The sequence below is a fragment of the Uloborus diversus genome, chromosome 6, assembly GCF_026930045.1.
Source record: "Uloborus diversus isolate 005 chromosome 6, Udiv.v.3.1, whole genome shotgun sequence".
NCBI classification, from domain to species: domain Eukaryota; kingdom Metazoa; phylum Arthropoda; class Arachnida; order Araneae; family Uloboridae; genus Uloborus; species Uloborus diversus.
The window spans coordinates 50,008,939-50,027,790 of NC_072736.1; the positions used below are offsets into that span (position 1 = coordinate 50,008,939).

Genomic DNA, 18,852 nt, shown 5'->3' on the forward strand with positions numbered 1-18,852 from the left:
GAAAGTTTTTGAGTGCATTTTTTCTGCTACACTACACAGTACTACTCCGTACCAACACGTGTTTTTTACAAACGAATGGAATCTTAAAGACAGCTTTGTTTTCTGATCTAACCAGGATCCGAGCAGCCCCTGATCCAGTAACCCCAGAGGTACTGATTTGGAGTAAGAACTTACGGAGCCTTTGTGATCACGACTGATTTGGCGTGCACCAGTCAGTAAAGTCCTGGTTTCCTAGAAGCGAAAGCCGAGCTTTGGCGTCGTTACTCGGCGTGACGCTGAAATCAAAGTCAAGTGATTCCGGCGTGGCCACTCAAAACGGCGATTTCGCTCGGGTGCGCATGCGCAGAAGAATCAACTTTTCCGCTCGGCGATAAGCGACGCCGAAGGTCGGCGATTCGCTCCTAGGAAACCAATGCTTTAGTGAGCACAGAATATTTGACCGACTGGCGTCGAAAACGCCACACTCCGGTTGCAAAAATCAAGCGTCTTATCGATCGAGCCACCACTCATTATTCCTAAATCCATACTTCAACTGTATCTAGTGCAAATGTAGAATTCAATTAAATTTCGTTTTTCTTTTTTTCAGGGCAGTACAACCAATGAACAATAAAACTTTTTTAGAACCAACAAAGTTCTTGCGTTGCTCCCTTAAGGCTCAATTCCTCATTTTAGACAAAAACTTCTTTTTTCTGATGCATCAATGAAGAAAACACTAAGCACAAACAAGCAAAGAAACTAAGTACAATAGTTTTCTTTATTCACTTCGTCTTACAAAAATTTCCTTAAACTCTTCAGAAATGAACATTTTAATGAGAACACTCAATGTTCTTTTGTACATAATGCTCAATGATATATTCAGCAGAAATCTGGCTCCTTCGTTTCATTCAGTACTTATTACTGCACTTGGGATGGGAGCCCTGAAAAATAACGAAAGTATTTAGTTAAACAAAATTAACAGATTCAGTATCAAAGGGATCTGCATTCAGATCAGCTTATATTTTGAAAACAAAATATCGACATCGCACAAAAATAACCGTAAATCTATTAAATACATGCTTTTAATATCTACAGGACAACAAAAAAATTACTATTGAAATCTAAAAGAAGTTTTTACAATTATTCAAGTTCTTTTATCTTGAACAAAGAAATAATAGAAATGGTGTGGGATGAGTGCTTCGTAAAAACGTGCCAAATTGCGTGAAACTAGGATATATTGAGAAATAGTTTGGATAAAATATATTGGTATGAAAAACGACTTGAAATTGACATTGATTCCGCACCGAAAACTACTAAAGCACCCTTTGAGCCTTCGATTGTAACTGAAAAATTAAAATGTTCGCAGATGAATGCATATACAAACATCACAAAAATGAGGACTACATCGAACTCTGATGCACATTGATAACAACGAAAAATAAATAAATGGTGGAGAATCCGAACTTCATCTGAGATCGGTGCACCCGTTGGCGAGTATTGAATGCTCTAAATAACCAAGTCAAGATTTTGACTCTGCCTTTTGCTGGAATGTCATGGGTAATTTTAGGTTTGTAGACGAAAAGGTTCTTGAAAATTGATTCATATTTCAATGGAATATCATCATGAATATAATGCATTCTTCGCTTTGTACAAAGAAGTAGAAAGAATGCAGACATTCACTGTGGCTTGTTTAAACATATAGAGGCTTGTCGCATTTTATTTTTATGCTGTCTTGTCTTTGTCTACAGGAAAAGATTTTAAGCAAGTTTATCTTAGTGGAAATATATATTTAAGATGATATATGTTCATCATTTTAACATGCTATGTCAAGCAATTAAAAAAAATAGAAAAACATTAGTTTACAAGAACTAATGTTACATTTAGAATTTGAAAAAACTTCGAACTGATTTACAACCTCATATTATAAAGAACCCCGCGCTTCTGGAAACTTAAAATTTAAATACAATTGAATTTTTCCTTGTTAACATGGGAAGCGTGGAAAGGAAATGATAATCACAAATGCTAAAATTTGCTTGTCGCCAAAGCAGAATAAAGAGCGAAAATTGAAAATGTTTTTAGTTTCTCTCCTGTTTATTAAAACGAAATGCACGTGATTTACTTCTAAACAAATGGATACTGGCAATAGATAAGTTTCAAATCAATGAGCTATCTTTCATTGTCAGCCAACAACATAGAGTAAAGAAATTACGAAGAGAGGCCCCACAATACTAAGAAATTGAAGCCGGAATTAGCACCGCAGTATCCCAAGATCCTTAGCTTCTTGAGAAACATCTTGATTCAAAATTCCATTACTGAATCTCAATTGGTTGTTAATTTAAACTTAGATATCGTAGCAAGTTTATGAAGCACGTTTTCGAAATTGCATTAAAACATGAATCAAAATGAAACCAATCCGCCAGGTACTTTATATGATCCCTTTGTGAGATTGGTAAAAACTATTATCGCGAAGCTATCATGTTATTGAACCAACGCTTCGCGACATTATCATAACCCCGCCCATCATTGCACCGCTGTATCCCATAATTCCAGCTTCAATTTTATCTCCTTTTACCATAGACGGGACCTCTCTGTGTATATTTCTTTATTCTATAGTCAACAATGAAATCGTAGCCAATCGCGCGAACAAAACCTTAACATTGTATTTAAAATCTGCTGGGAAAAGGTTATAATTAGAGATCTGTGTATAACTTGATAATTTCAAAAAATTCAACGAAATGAAGAAACGTTTGTTATTTTGATTGGTACTAGTATTTTAAACGTGGAAGTAAGTTTTAACTACCGAAATTGCGAAAGACCGGTTTCACGGTTTTAAAGTAATAAATTTGATAGCCCTAGGAAGAGGAGAAGATCTTGCAGAGAAGACTTAAGTAACCTTTCAAACAAAAAAGGAAATATCAAAATCGATTCATCCGTTTATGCACTATAACGCCACAAAAACACACACACACATATGTACAGACAGCCCAAATTTATAACCACCTTCCTTTTTGTGCCCGAGACTGAAAACTACTCTTGTTAGAATGTTTTTCCTGATGCAATGATTTTCAGCACGAGTTGATAGTCGAAATACTTTGGACAATGCAGCCCATAACTATTTACAGATGAACTGAAGTAAAACTGTTTGTCCCTCACTGAAGTAAAACTGTTTTTACTCGTGCATTTTGGATTCCCGTTGAAGCCCTTGGTTAAAAATTATTTTGGCACTTAATTCAACTTCGAAACGAGTCAAAAGAGACTTACAACAAATCATTTTAGTGAAAGTAATGCAAATTTGAAGCACAAAAATAAAATCTCTGAATGTATCAGGACTCACCAGTTTTATTTCATAGCATCAAGAGTTCTATATTATATTATGAAGAATTATAACATGGAACACTTGGTATGTTTTCAACCTGTTCAGCAAACTTTTCAAAACAAAATGCTTATCGGCTTGCCAAACGTTGCCGAAAACACTGTTGCTGAAATTTAAAATTAGATTTTTAATTTTTTAATCAAGTACGCCATTAAGCAAGACTAAATATTCCACTAAAATGAAAAAAATCCACCAAGTAATTGAATCCAGCCATTAAAAAGTTAACTAATCCGCCTACTAAATATATTGACATAATTCCTGCATTATCCTGCGCCGCATGGTCTACCTTGAAAATTAAAGTTGTGTCGAGTGACGCAGGTTCAACAATCAGGTGTACTCGTACAGTTGTGGTAAAACAAATTGGATCACCCGCGCCGCAAAGATGAGGAATATCATCCCGAATAGAATCAACCCAAGTCAAGCATCGCGTATTCCAGACGATTTGGGGGGATGTATTTCTCATCAAAGAGTTGGTGGGCTTCGTTTTGTGCAAGGAACAGTAAACGCTCAGGCGTATATATTGGTATTTTGGAGAAGAAATTGCTTCCTACTATCCGGGATCACTTTACTTCAGTTCCAAACGTCGTTTTCCAGGATGATTCTGCTCCGTGCCACAGGACAAAACTGGTAAGTAACAATTTAAAAACCTTTATCCTGCCATTAGACTTAAATTGACATGTGGTTTAGTAATTTCTTTTTCTCTAAAGTCACACGCAGGTTCAGAAATGGAAAAATGAGCATGGGGTCAGCAGTTTGCCTTTGCCCGGAAACAGTCTCGATCTACGTAAACAATTATCGGATTTCTGATGTTCAATGTTTGTTTCTTAAGTTTTGCAGTATTTCACCGGTTCATCGTTAACCGGTCGACCAAAACTTCTCACATAATCCCATTGTTGTGAAAATGCGAGGGTGATGCTTTTTTTTTTAACAGCACTGTAAATAAAAGAAAAAAAAATGTGTCGAAATTCCTCTTTTACGCACGTATTCGTATAAGAAAACCAGGTAAAAATATTTCATGCTTTTTTTGTCATATAATGCACTGAAACCAACTACTCCTTCACAATAATATTTTTATTGGGAAAGATCTAATTAATAAAGGAAGTACAAATTAATTCACTCTGTCCCGCATGAACTTAATGACCATTAAGAGAAAAACATTTCTCAAATTAAATTTTTAAGAAAATATTGCAGTAAATATCAATACGTCTCAATGTTTGCCATTTTAGTATTAATAACTATCATTTTAAAGCATTAAAAGTAATTTTTGATGTGCCACACAGAAAAGATTTTAAAAACGAACATCAAATTTTTAAACCTTGATCTACAGAAGTTACCATTTTCTGACTAGAATCAGGGGCATGCACAAGGGGCGGAGGGAGAAGAGGCACCTGAATATATATCAAGACTGAAATATATATAGAGAGACGTAGGGGTAAACAATATGAAGGGGGGGCCCGTAAAAGTAATTTCTAACGGGCCCCAAAATTTATGTGCATGCCCCTGACTAGAATCATGTAAATGTTTATTAACATAGTTAACATTTTTCCTGATAGGTAGCGCTGTGAACTAAGTGAAATATGTGTTCAATTCGCATTTCGCTTGTATTTAATTTTTCTCGACATTGCCCTTTAAGGAGCAACTTATCTGACCTCTATTTCTGCAACCGTTAGTTGCACACTCTTTGTTGCACTTCGCGTTGCAATTCATTTCAAATAAGGTAAAGGATACCGTGGAGGGTTACTTTTTATGAGATTAATTTTTTAAACATCACGAAATTTGCATTTTTATATTGTTGTTTAGTTCCCATAATGCTTAGTAATTTTTTTTCCTTTGCCAATTGTACGACGAAAGATAACATTCAACTTACCCGGTAAGCATTGCATACTACAGTTTTCAAATCTCGAAGTGCTGAACGATGTGTGGTAGAAGTGAACACCTGAAAAAGAAAAAAATATATATATTACAGCAAAAAAAGGGGTTTTGTTTAGCATAATCACTTTGCTGCTATCTAATAAGAAAATTCCAGGGAAAAATAAATAAATCAAGATTGCTCTTGATTTAAAAACTTTTATGCAAATATTAACCATATTTGCTCTGGCTGGTTGTCAGTTCAGGTGTGAAAAAAAAAAATGAATAGCCGTAATTAAAAAAAATTTTAAGTAAATATTTTACGCATTAATGATCATTCATATCAAAAAACAAAATAGTTTGCATTCTTTAATACAACTTACTTTGATTCAATCAACCAGTCTCTACTTTTTCTTCAAATTTTAAGTATGGAATGGCAATTAAGTTAAATCAAGCTTAATATCAAGGGTACATATTAAGGTATAAGTCATTTTATATTAAGATCTTTACTTAAAAGCTTTAATACGTGATGATTAAAAAAAAAAGAGAGACAGAAATCACAACAGTTCATTTCTATTTTGCCTTACGACAAAGATATGGGTTCAATATCAATGGTTTTAGGAAATTTTAAAATAGTACTGGTAACTTAAAAGCTTTCGCTTTTCTTATACTTGTTTATACTATAACTTATTATTTTGCGCGTGTGTGTAACACCAAAAAGTCCGAAGCATTTAATTAGCCATGCGATTCAATATTGAGAAGTTCACGTCTTTGCCATGCTGGCTTGAGTATATGACAAACCCGAAAAATGCACAATTTGCCCTTCAATGTGACAGCTCTGAGGCATTAACAGCCAACAACGGAAAACTGCGTGCATCCCCGCACAGTGCAATGTAAGGGTCCTATAGTACCAAACTACATTATAGTTCCATTTCCCACTAAAAACGAGCACTCCCCGATGTGATGGGAGAGTTGCAAGCTTGAAAGCATTATCAGCCTTAACTGTATTTTATTGGTTGAATTAGCATGAAATAAGACAGGTAACTCAGGTAAAGTTCAACTGGTATACTCTGTAAAAGCCCTAATCTCCTAAACCTTTACTTAGAAAAATAAACAAATATTAACTTTTCAGTGCGCAGGCGTATAGCGTATCGGAGAGATACACTAAGAGGTAATTTATTTTTAATAGCTGTACACCAGTTGGGTATACAAACCCATCCGCGATGTTAGTAATTCTTTCCCTCCCCTAGATCAACTTTTAGGCATCATTAGAAGTTTTTTACAGTCAGTGGCAATCAACACATCTGCAGTTTGTATCTGAGAGATTAGCACGAACCATTAAATTTTCTGTTGTATTCGACTTTCTATATGTTTCATTATTTCTGGCTTTAATAATACGTTTTTTTAGAAATTGTCACTAGAGATAGGTTTAAATGATGCTCCAATGTAACAAGAACTTCCTTTGTTGTTGTTGGCGTATCCGTAATAAACTACTACGGAATGATTGGTACCATTGCTCGAAAGGTTGAACTTCTTTATAGACAAATAAGACGTCACAAGAAAGATTTACAGCGCATAGAGAGGAAATAATACCCAGGATACCGGCGGGATTCGAACCCGCAGCCACCGGCAGTGAAGCGAAGTTTCTACCATAGAGCCACGTATCCTCAAAAACTTCCTTTAGTAACATAAGAAATCAAACGTAACAAGAATTTAAACTGCCCTGCGTATCTGTCATATACACTGCATCTATTCTAACACTAAACTCGACTAATCATAAAAATTATCTCGAACTATATTCCAAAAATGACAACCGCACTAGACGCTGGAGTATCAGCTTCGAGGTAAGGCATTTACGAAATACGCGGGACTTTTCACGTTAGTATAGAGGCGATGTCTGCTGGAAAGTTAAAACAACATCTAATATTTATTATAAGTTATTTTATTTCTTTATTACGATACCACTAATTATTTTGTATTTAGATTATTGAGTCAAACATAGGCAATCTGAGGCTCTAAGTCAAATTCTCAGAACTCTTCTTACAAATATGGGTAAACCCTATAACAAGCGCTTAATTTTCTTTAATATTGGCAACAAGCAGAGAACAAACAATTTATTAACCATATTCAATAGGATTCGTTGAAACTCTTACAAAAAATATGCATAAGCCAACCCCACGTTTGGTGAAAAAAATTACATTTATCCCAGTACGTGATTTTTAGCAAATAATCCAATCTACAAGCAATAAAAAATTATTAAATAAAAACAAAAAACCCGTACTGCGTAAAAACCAAAAAAACTAAAAAGAAAAATGTATAAGCCCAGTAGTTTAGAATGTTATTAAGTACTACTGAATAACTACACCGTTGAAATAGTTTTATAACCGTACACTGTTACAACCAGAGGTTCCAGACGAGTGAATATATTCCCCCTAAGGTGAAAGCAAGGGGCCCAAGGGTGCAATACTAGCCAGGAAGTAGAGCAGGGGTGCGAAAACAGCAGACAATCGTAGACAGGGGTGCCAAAACAGCAAGCAATCGCAAAATGACTTGCTAGCGCATGCGCTTCCGGCATACATTCACCATTCAACCACTTCAATATGGCGGACGAATGATAGGTTGCATCTAAGCGTGGCTTCAATGTCTTTCACATTGAATGAAGTACACTATTGGATTAAATCTCAACTTTTCTAGGATAATTCTTTAAAATAACAAGTAAGTACAGCTTTTGATCACTTTGTAGGTTTTAGGGCTTTCAAACATAGTTAAAAGTACGTTTAATGCTTTTCAGTTACCGGTAGTTCGTTACGATACCTAGTACCGTTAGTTGTTTATTTTCAGTTGACCGTTACTGTCGTGAAATTTCCATCATTCAGAACGCTACTAAATATATCTATCATTATTTTCTTGAGTACTCGATAAGCAACATTTAATCACCAAAATAATAACCGCAATTTATCACTAATCAACAAGTGAGAACCTAAATAAAAATGATTCTTGTGCTTTGTAGATTACTACACAACAGCGAGCGCAAAAAAATAAAAAGGAAATCTCTCTCCGTCTAGCTTTTTTTTTCTTTTTCGTTCAAGTGTTTGAATCATTTCCTGTTAGCGTTTAATGTTTCGTTAGCGTTAGGAATTTCTTATTTCTTTAGGTTTTTCAACTGTCGAAAAATTTCATATGCATTTTATTTTATTGTTACTCTTGATTGAAATTTTTAACGTTCGAGAAAGGATTTTGTTTTTCCGTAACTTTAATATCCCAGAATATTTTTGGCTCTTCATGTAAATAATTCATAAGTACATCTACATTTTACTTTCGGTGCGATTATTTCTCACAAATAATCATTAACTTAACTATGATTATTGAAATAATTACTCGTCTTTAACTTTAAATATATTTGTGACAACTCTTTGATACCAAATAAAGTCTGTAGATATTTATTGTTTTATTCATTTTTAATATTACTTTGTAAAAAAAAAAAACTTATCAGTACGCAGAGTTTTTTCACAAGTTTTTTTTTACCGCCCCGAGAGTTATTATAATAATTATTATTTATTTTTAAGAAAAGGATAAAAATTTCACAGATCCGCAATGTTTTTCATTTGCTTTTACCGACCCGTGGGTCAAAAGAGGTTGAGAAACACTGATGTAGAGAATGATCAGATGAATTAAAGCAATGAGCACTCCTTAACTATGTTGAAAACTCTGAAATATGATCAAATGCTGTAATTACAAGTTTTAATCATTTCCAGTACTGAATTCATGCAATGTGAAAAGTGTGCAAAACGTAGACTGTCATGAATCAAAACAAAACTATTAAAAAGAAAAAAAAAACACAATTATATTCAAAAAAGCACACAATACGGGGGAGGGGGGAGGAGGATCTACAGTAAGGGTGCCATTTCTCTCTCCGTAGGTTCATTCTTTTCACCCCGGCTGCCTACTTTTTGAAAGGTGCCTGTTTTTCACCCTAGTTAGAGGTGCAATTTCGGCTCCGTAATGGGTGCCGCTGGTGAACAAGCGTTTCACCCCTGAAAGGTGCCGAATGCAACCTGTAGTTTTAACAGTGTACACAGATAAGACAAATCATAAATTCAAAAGCAGAATAGAAGGATCAACAGTCGAGGCCCATTCCTTTCCGATTCAAAAAACCCCGTAAAATTTAACCCCGCGGTATGTAAAATAATTCTCCAGTGGGAAGGTAAAGCGCAGTAACTGCAAATTTTTCAATATTTTGCATTTCCGTCATCTATTGTACTTAAACTTTATTGTATGAGCTTTATTTGGTTTTTTCTGGAAATTAAGCAAGAAAAAAACGAATTCCAACATTTCCCTATCATTAGTATGGAATTCAAAACGCGTTCCTTCAAATAGCTCTCTACCTTCCCACCGTAGAATACATTTTCATAGTTTGGTAAGCGCCAACAATAGTAGTTCAGATTATGATTCAAATCTTAGTTCTTACTTTGTCAACGACAATCCATGGCACAAAGTAGAGAGATGGGCTGAGATTTTCAGTCAATTGAGCATTTTCGTGCAGTAATCTACTTCCTTCATCACTAGTTGCACATTTCTCAATTCTTCGCCAGTCCATGCTGTGACGACGAGCACACTGCAAGAAAACAAGAAAGTTACTTCTGTTATCTTCGATATTTTAGAACATTTTAAAAAATGTGCAACCAAATCAAAAGAGTCGAAAATTTCATAAGCCTTTTTACGCAACTGATTTGTTCTAGTTGCGAGTATATGTTGTCCAGGAAAGGAATGTTTAGATTACACATGAGAAAACATCTTTTCATTTTATAATTAATACAACAAAATAAATTTTCTAATGGAAAGAAACAAATGTACAGGCATGCTTTGTTAGATTTAATTTGTTGATTTCAGTTTTTAGTCTTCAAAGCAAAACCTCTTTCCTGCAGCCGAATATAAAACGTGCAGTGACGGCTACCTCATACAAAATTTTTAAGTACGTATCATTTGCATCAAATTTTAAATTTATGTAAAAAATATGTAAATACAAATTACCTTTAAGCATTCATTGTTTCAAATTTTGTAGCATTGCACTATGTCCGTGATTTGAAGCAAGTTCTCAAAATAAAGAAAAGGCTGAAATTTTTCTGATTGTCTCTTCTTCAAATAATAATACTGACTAGTATACGACAGGGAGATTTAGTGTCATATATGTGATCAATTCCTCTGCTGCAGAAAATTAGTTTACACCAATGTACCTCGTAGCTTAGAGCTGCTTTTGCTTTGTTTAGTAAAATATATTTTGCTTTATGACCAAATTGTATTGATAACTTCCTCACACGTATACAGGATGTCGCGGTTAAACGTTACAGAACTCCTAAGAGGGGTAGGTTGCATCCTGAAAACTCAAAATAATAACGCTACGCAGAGTTGGAAATGCTTTCCTGAAGCGGTGATCTATACAGAAGCACCATAAAAGAATCGAGACCGTAAGTGAAAAGTCTTTTTTAATAACGCCAAGGCTTGATTATCGCACAGTCTGGCTAGGTCTGTGCCCGGGGCTCCAAATTACTTGAAGAATTTTGTATTGCATTACAACTATACGAAAAAATACTCGTATTTTTAAAGTAATCATAAAATAATGATTTGTCAAATTGAAATAAACTTCCTTAAAGGCGAAATTTTATTCATTTTGCCAGTAGCAAATTTACCATGCCACAATCATGAGTGGCCTCAAAGGATATTCATAACGCACATGATAAATGATTTACATAGTTCGGTGATAGACACAAATAATCCCAAAAATGCATTCTGACCGGTCATAAACTTGTAAATTAACCACTGTATTCCGTTATAAAGTTTTCAGAAAGCCTCCAAATTACTGTGGGCGTGGGGCTTCCTTTTGATTAAAGACATGTAAAAAACCGAAGTAAGTGTTCAAAGTTTTTTTTTCCACTGGCTGCAATGCTTATTTCACATGTTTGGCGCATGGAACTTGGAATAGTCTGGAATATTCCACGCATATCTCAGAATTTCTAAAGGAGCTTCTGCGTCTCTTGAAACCAGCTGCTCCTCAGCATTGTCAACAGGGTTGTCATAAACAGTGTTTTCATATGACACGTTTTCCATACTAAGCTTGGTCAACCAGTAAAAGTCTCGTTAGTTCAATGTCCCAAGTTGCTATCACAAACCGATGACGCATATCCATTCGAGTCTAGTCATAATTGACAGAGTGACTGCACTCGAGATTGTTAAAGAACTCGCTCTAAGGTTTCAAATGCGGTTTTTAACTCTAAAATATTGTACAGAAACAGGGCTCTCTCGTGAGTAAATGCACAGTTCAAAATTAAATATTTGGTGGTAAAAATGGTAGGGGCTTAAGCGCCATCGTCCAAGACCCGAAATATTGTTAGATCTTCTCGCTTTGGTTTGCTCTGATTACTTTCAAATTAAATAAATCCAAAACAACTATTTGCATGAATAATGTTTTTCAGAGCATTTTGAGAATTCAGTTTTTGAAAGTCATCTGTAATTCATGCAGTTTTCACAAATTTTCATCCAATTTGATTTGACTTTTGAGAGTTTGAATCACGTATGGCGGAAGTTGTTCAAGACAGCGCCGGAGATAGCTGTAAGTATTACTTTAAAAAAATAATTATAAAAAACTGAACGCCAGAAAACGTATTTTGAATTAGTGTAGAAGAAAGTCACAGAAGAAAGAAAAGTTGGGAAATTCACAGCTTAGAAAAAGTAATCGGTAAATAGATCTAGTGTGCCATAACAATACTATTAACTATTAGAAGATTTTACAGATAAAAAAATTTTAATGAAGAAAGCTTTTGATAGTTTTGAGTGAGAGATGAAAATTAAAACAATATGAACAACATACAAAATATTTTGCAATTAGTAGCTACAGTTTTAAATGTTCACGTTAATTATGGTAGAAAAGTCACATTTTTAGCCAACAAAATTGACAGCTATGACTTTAATCCGGCGAAATACGTGACGTTTCAAAATATAATTAGTTTTAAAATTGCAAAAACCATATAGAAAAATCATCACAGAAAGAAGTGCATGCATGAAATTTGAGATTGGTTTTACCTACAGCGGCTCCCAAAAGTGTTCGTACACCTACGACTTTCAAAGAAATACGACCCTATCCATTGGTTAGAATTAATACTTCAGAATCGGTATTTAATTATAAGATCTATGATCAATTTCCAATAAAACTACATGAACATTTTTTTAAATATTAAAACTTAATTTTTTAAAAATCAAAAACCAACGAGTGCTGGAAATTTTATCTCACAAAAGTCTTTGTACACTTTAAAAAATGTTTATATATTATTGAGTAATCTAACTTTTTATTAAGTTATTATTTAGTAGAATATCATGCAGTATCAAGAACACCTTTTAAACGTCTGGGAATAGGTATTATTATTTTTTCTTTATTTATTTATATATATATATATATATATATATATATATATATATATATATATATATATATATATATATATATATATATATATATTGCGTAATTTCTGAGTAAGTGTTCAACCACACTTCGAGTCTTACTGTTTCAAGCTCTATTTTCGTTTCAAAGTCGGTGTTTTTGTAATCTAGCCTCCAGACATCTCTGAATATGTTACATTAAGTTCAAATCTGGAGATTGAAGGGGTATTTTCTATACTTTAGGACAATTTTTGAGGCACTTGACGCATACGTTGAAAACCGTGTGCTTCTTATCGTTATCTTGATTTTAAAAAAAAATTGTTTCCGATAACCAAATTTTTGGCTAAGAGTTTAAAATTGGTTTTTAAAATACTTAAATAAACAGTATGAATCATTATTTCATTGAAAAATTCTTAACTACCAAGTCCTAATGCTGATATTCACTCTCACGCGAGAACCCCTTCACCGTCCTGATTAACTGGTCCAATTAAGTTTTAAAGATTAAGTTCCTAATTTTTTCTATTTACAATTATACAACAATTTAACCAAAAATGTTAAATTCCTTTTTTTCTGTAAGTAGGACGTAATTCCTAAAACGTTTTGAGCTTATTTATCATTGATTTTGCGACGAAAAGCGTAAGCTTTCTGGTTTTCGCACGGTCAAGAAAATTTCTGCGGGAAGAGGTCCCATTTAATCCAGCTAAACAGACAGCTTAAAGAACAATTTTAGGTGAAAATTAAATGAAAAAATTTTCATTTAACTCGGCAGAAATTTTTACATCACTCAAATGTGTATTTTTCATAAAATTTTTAACTGTAAAATCTCCGATCACGCTTTGTCAACTTTGCCGGTTGACCTTTTCTTACCTTGTTTTCCGTCCGATTCTCTTCTTTAAAGCACTTTATAAAGCACTTTACTAGACAATGGAATAAATTAACTAATTTAGAGACGTTTTAAACCAGTTTACCGCTACTATGAGAAAAAAAATCCAAATTTCAAATGGTGTATGTGGTTTTTTATGAATACCAGCCATTTTAAAGTAATAAGCACAATATTAAGTAATAAATAAACAAAAAATTAAAAGTTCAATGACTTTTAAGTGTCAACATAACGCAAAATAATGAAAAAATGACCTATGATAACTTTAATCGTGAGTTTATTCGAAAATATTTGAGTGTACAATGATTTTGTGGCGCATAAATCTCTGTCTTTTCGTTTTTTGACCCATTTCAAAAAGATCAGTCAATATTTTAAAAAAACTACAGGGTTGTATTTAGAATGACTTAGGAATGATGTGAAAAATTACTGGACTTTGTATTCAAATTTAGTTTCGCGTTATTTTAGTTTTACTAAAAAAATTCAGAGTGTACGAACACTTTTGGGAGTCACTGTATATCAATTTTTTGTCAGTATCATCCGATATCAGATTTGAATACCAAGAGAAAAATATATAGTTTCATAAACCCTTTCAAGTGTACCATTCATCTTGATGTAACAGTTTTGATAATTTATTAACACTAATTTTGTGGAAAAAATCTGTAACTGTTTAATGAAAATCTTCGTAAATTGTAGCTGGAAGTGAAACTTACTTCTTCAAATACGTGCTGTAAATACATAAATATATTTGTAACTGGATAACATACGCATAAAATTAGACATAATTTTTTTTAAATGCACGTTATAAAAAAATAAATATTTTGATAAAATTTTCATTCATCCTCTCCTGCATGTAATTAGCATAAATATCTATGCATTTATTCTCTCAGCATGTTTCACTAACCTTATGTCCATTGTGGGAAGGTCTTGGATACGATTCCATACAATTTATGAAGCCCAGATGATCTTTAGTTTCTGGATACATGGAAATAACACAGCTCTGAAAAATAAAATACTTTAGTTCATGAGCAGGAGCTAAGCTATCCCCATAAAGCAAGTAAGAACCAAAACACTTCCGCACTTTTATGCTTTCAAAACGGTCCGGTGAAATCATTTACAATTTCTTTTAATAAAACTTGTCCAACCGAAAAATAAGGCTCAACTTAAGTTCGATGTCATAAAGTTCAAGACATCAACACATCTTCCTCTTTTCGTTTAATCGTTGCATGAATATCGTTTTATGACTGCGGAAAACTCATTGTGAAATGGGTATTAGACTTTTATATTTGGTGATTCTTTTGAAGTGTTGGTAATTTTCCGTTATAAGCTCTACATTCATTTTCATGCAAATTTGGCACATTCTCAATTGACACTTCGAGAGAAAATTTACGGGATACACCAGTGTAATTACCAAGATTACATTGGTGATTGGTAACTTGTAACGAAGTTGCGAAAACAGAAAGTATTTTCAGTAAGTTACCGCCCTATAGCCAGGGCTAAGGCAGAAATCCGTGAAATACACCGCCAGCTCAATCATTTCCAGCCGAGGACTGCAGTTTCGTGCTTATTAGCACTCATCAGCCCGGCATAGGAAAATGACTGGCTGGCGGTGTATTTCTGCCTTAGCCCTAGCTATAGGGCGGTAACTTACTGAATATACCTGCCTTGCCTTTAAAATTCGAGTTGAACCGAACCATTGCTTCGGTCATTCGCCTGGTCTGCGCTAATTCTATATTAGCTACCAGTTTGCTTGGCACTCTTGGCTTCCTTAAGAGGTTTTCCACCTCCAGCTCAGTCACTTTCCTATGCCGGGATGATGAGTGCTAATAAGCACGAAACTGCTGTCCTCGGCTGGAAATGATTGAGCTGGCGGTGTATTTCACAGAAAGTATTGCTTACGTCACCACCGTGTCGTTTGCTCAAGCTATAATTTTATACAAGGGGGCTCATCTCGCACCAACCCCCGATCGCCACCTGAGGCAGGTGATTTATGCCTGATTTTAATGCTTTTAGTCCTGGCTTTTCAGAGGTCATCAATAGGACTAGATGTCCGGCTCCTTGAGGTAAAGAGGGGTGCAGAATAAGTTGAGGTAATCTGGGTTGTGTAAGGGTAGCGTGTAATTCCCTTTCGTGTCATTAATGGGGGAGGGGGCTGGTACAGTCGGTTCTTGACAAGTTTATGAATAATGAAATGTAACTGTGACAATGCGCTTGCCTGATACTTTAGTTTTACGTATGATACTGCTACTAAATACCTAGTTCAGAGAGACTCAAAAAATAAATAAATAAAAAATTTTTTAAAAGATGATAATGTAGAAAATATTTTCACATCACCACAAAATCGAGCAAATTACTGCTAGTTTTACCTTTTGTTGTTTATTTTATTGTTTGAGAACTCCTGTCTATAGGAGCATATTTTCCATTTTCTCAATCTCCCCCCCCCCTCACCACAGCTAAAACAATTTTTATTTTAATAAAAAGTTTTAAACTGTTACTTTTATACCGAAAGATGTACAACATTCTACCTATTAACTGAAAATTATTTTTACATTATTATGAAACTGCGTTAGTGTTAAAATAAATTTATTCAAGCGTTGCACAGCATCAATAAATTGGCAAACGGAAATTAAACAGCAAAAGAACGGTTCAAATCTTTTAAGAACGTACATTTTTTTGGTAAGATTAGACAAATAATGGCAAAAGTTACAAAATTAACGTTTCCATTTCAGATTATTTAATACGTTAATGCAATGTTTTTTTTTTTTTTAGTTTTTTTTTTCTTTCTTTTTCAAATAGTTTTTTCTAGCACTTATTAGACATTTATGAACCATTTCTTTCTTAGAGGGTTTTTCAATCATGTTTTTGAAAAATTTTCTAAAGTTGTAATAAATTAGCCCTTCGGACGGATTATACGTCTTTTAAGTGAAAAAAATTAGGTTTTTTGTAGTTAAAAATGGCGTGATGCGGGAAAGTTTAGTCGGCCTGAACATTTCAAGCGCAATGTCAAATGCAATTAAAATTGTTTTCTTGAGTGTGTTTTGTTTTGATTAAGCACAAACAAAACGCAAAAACCAGTGAACCAGTAAGTAGAAAAAGCATAACGTACTTGTATCGTGTTTCCGTAGCATTCCGACGGACCATGATGACATCTAAAATCGTATTTTCGAGTTACTTCGTTGAAATTTTCCTTAAAAGACAGAAAATAAGTATGGTAAACAAAAGACATTAGCATAAAAAACTCGTTAAGTAAAAATAAGCAGGAAGCAAAATCAAGGTTAAGAAAAAAAATATGTGCTATGTACCTTTTAAAGAAAAATATTGAATGAAATTAAACTTGTGTAATATCGTGCGTTAGACAACCATTAAAAATATTTTTCTCGATTCACTGCTTTTTTAATGGTAGATTAAATGATTACCTTACGGTCTAATAACAAGTGGGAAGGAAGAACGATGGTTGTATAAAAAAAAATCTTTTGAGAAGCTAGGCATTTAGACTTTCAGGCAGAAGTACACAAAAATGAAAAATTCGTTCACGTTAACAAAGGCATAAAGTCACGGTTTATACCCAGCAAGCTTTTTCTTCTTTATCTTCTTTACTAATAATAAAGCTGAAAGTCTCTCTGTCCGGAGGATGTCTGGATGTCTGTAGGATATCTGTAGGATGTCTGTGACGCGCATAGCGCCTAAACCGTTCGGCCGATTTTCATGAAATTTGGCACAAAGTTAGTATGTAGCATGGGGGTATGCACCTCGAAGCGATTTTTCGAAAATTCGATCTGGTTCTTTTTCTATTCCAATTTTAAGATAAAAATTAACTTCAGATGGACGAGTAAATTACGAAATTATCATAACGTGGAACCGTAACATGGGCACAAGCCAATTGGCGAGGTACGAAATTATCATAACGTGGAACCGTAAGATGGGTACAAGCCAACTGGCGAGAAAATTCACCATACATTATTTGTAAATATACAGGCGAACCAAAAGAGCTTTTGAGTTTTTTTCTATTACGGGCAAAGCCGTGCGGGTACCACTAGTTACTAATAATAAAGCTGAAAGTCTCTCTGTCCGGAGGATGTCTGTAGGATGTCTGGATCTCTGTGATGCGCATAGCGCCTAGACCGTTCGGCCGATTTTCATGAAATTTGGCACAAAGTTAGTTTGTAGCATGGGGGTGTGCACAACGAAGCGATTTTTCGAAAATTGGATGTGGTTCTTTTTCTATTCGAATTTTAAGAACAAAAATATCATAAGATAGACGAGTAAATTACGAAATTATCATAACATGGAACAGTAACATGGGCACAAGCCAATTGGCGAGATACGAAATTATCATAACTGGAACCGTAACATGGGTACAAGCCAATTGGCGAGAAAATTCACCATACATTATTTGTAAATATACAGGAGAGCCAAAAGACCTTTTATTTTTTTTATTACGAGCAAGCCGTGCGGGTACCACTAGTGTACAATAAAGCACTAGTATGCAACAGACGACAAAAATGCAAAAGAATGAAAATTTTGTAGTTACTCCCTTTTACCTGCCCACGACACTATAACACTAACTGTGTATAATGTAATCAACTTATTTTGTAAAATAAAAAGTAGAATGCTAATATTGCACGACAGAGTGCCTTGTCTTTAGCTAGTTCATTTGAAGTCAAATAGGGTAGACAGGGCACGTTTACGCAGGGCCCTTTTTTCAAACCGAATTATAACTGGTGAGTCAACAGTCATAACAGATTGATGCTGCTCCCTAGCAAAATTCTCACGAGTTTTTGAGCATTAGTCGAGTTTCGGTCTATCATGCAAAAAGAATAATCTGTTTTCTACCAAGTTGAGTAAATTTTGTGTTGGACGTTTTGAAGCTTATTGTGAGTAAATAATACTTAGTTAAGAAATAACAAAAATATAAAAATTAGCAAAATTGTATCCTTTTTTTGAGATTTGTAGTTGTATGAACTGAAATGTTCTTGAATTGTTATGCACGTTAAAAATACGTCCAAACAAGGCGGCGGGGCAAGTTTACGCGTTGAACGTAACGAGATCTTTATACGCACGATCTTACTGTGTCTTAGTTAAACCTGCCGCTGATACTTTTTACGCTCCAAACTATCTCAAACATTTTTAGCATTTTCAGGCTATTTAGTTTTTAAAATTACCATTTATTTTTTAATTAAGTTACACATTCGTATCTTATAACTTACAATCATATGGTGCCATACTCCTTCAGTTTTAACTTTATATACTATTCAGACTGTAATAAATTTTCTTCTTTTTAGCGACGGTAAAACATTTAAGTTCAAGACACTAACAGAACCACGTTAGGTGTCAAAACAAATATGCG

The 18,852-nt window shown here is 34.2% G+C and overlaps 1 protein-coding gene across 1 annotated transcript in view; it reads right to left on the minus strand.

Annotated features, from left to right (window-relative positions):
* Window positions 1–740: 740 nt before the first annotated feature.
* LOC129223855 (gamma-interferon-inducible lysosomal thiol reductase-like) overlaps window positions 741–18,852 on the minus strand; it is a 47,028-nt gene continuing 28,916 nt past the window's right edge. Inside the window, exons 3-7 of the mRNA XM_054858216.1 lie at window positions 16,612–16,692; window positions 14,410–14,505; window positions 9,666–9,812; window positions 5,217–5,285; window positions 741–917 (exon numbers count right to left, since the gene is read on the minus strand). Of these exons, the coding sequence (XP_054714191.1) occupies window positions 885–917; window positions 5,217–5,285; window positions 9,666–9,812; window positions 14,410–14,505; window positions 16,612–16,692 (426 nt within the window). The 3' untranslated portion in view covers window positions 741–884. The remainder of the gene's footprint in view (window positions 918–5,216; window positions 5,286–9,665; window positions 9,813–14,409; window positions 14,506–16,611; window positions 16,693–18,852) is intronic.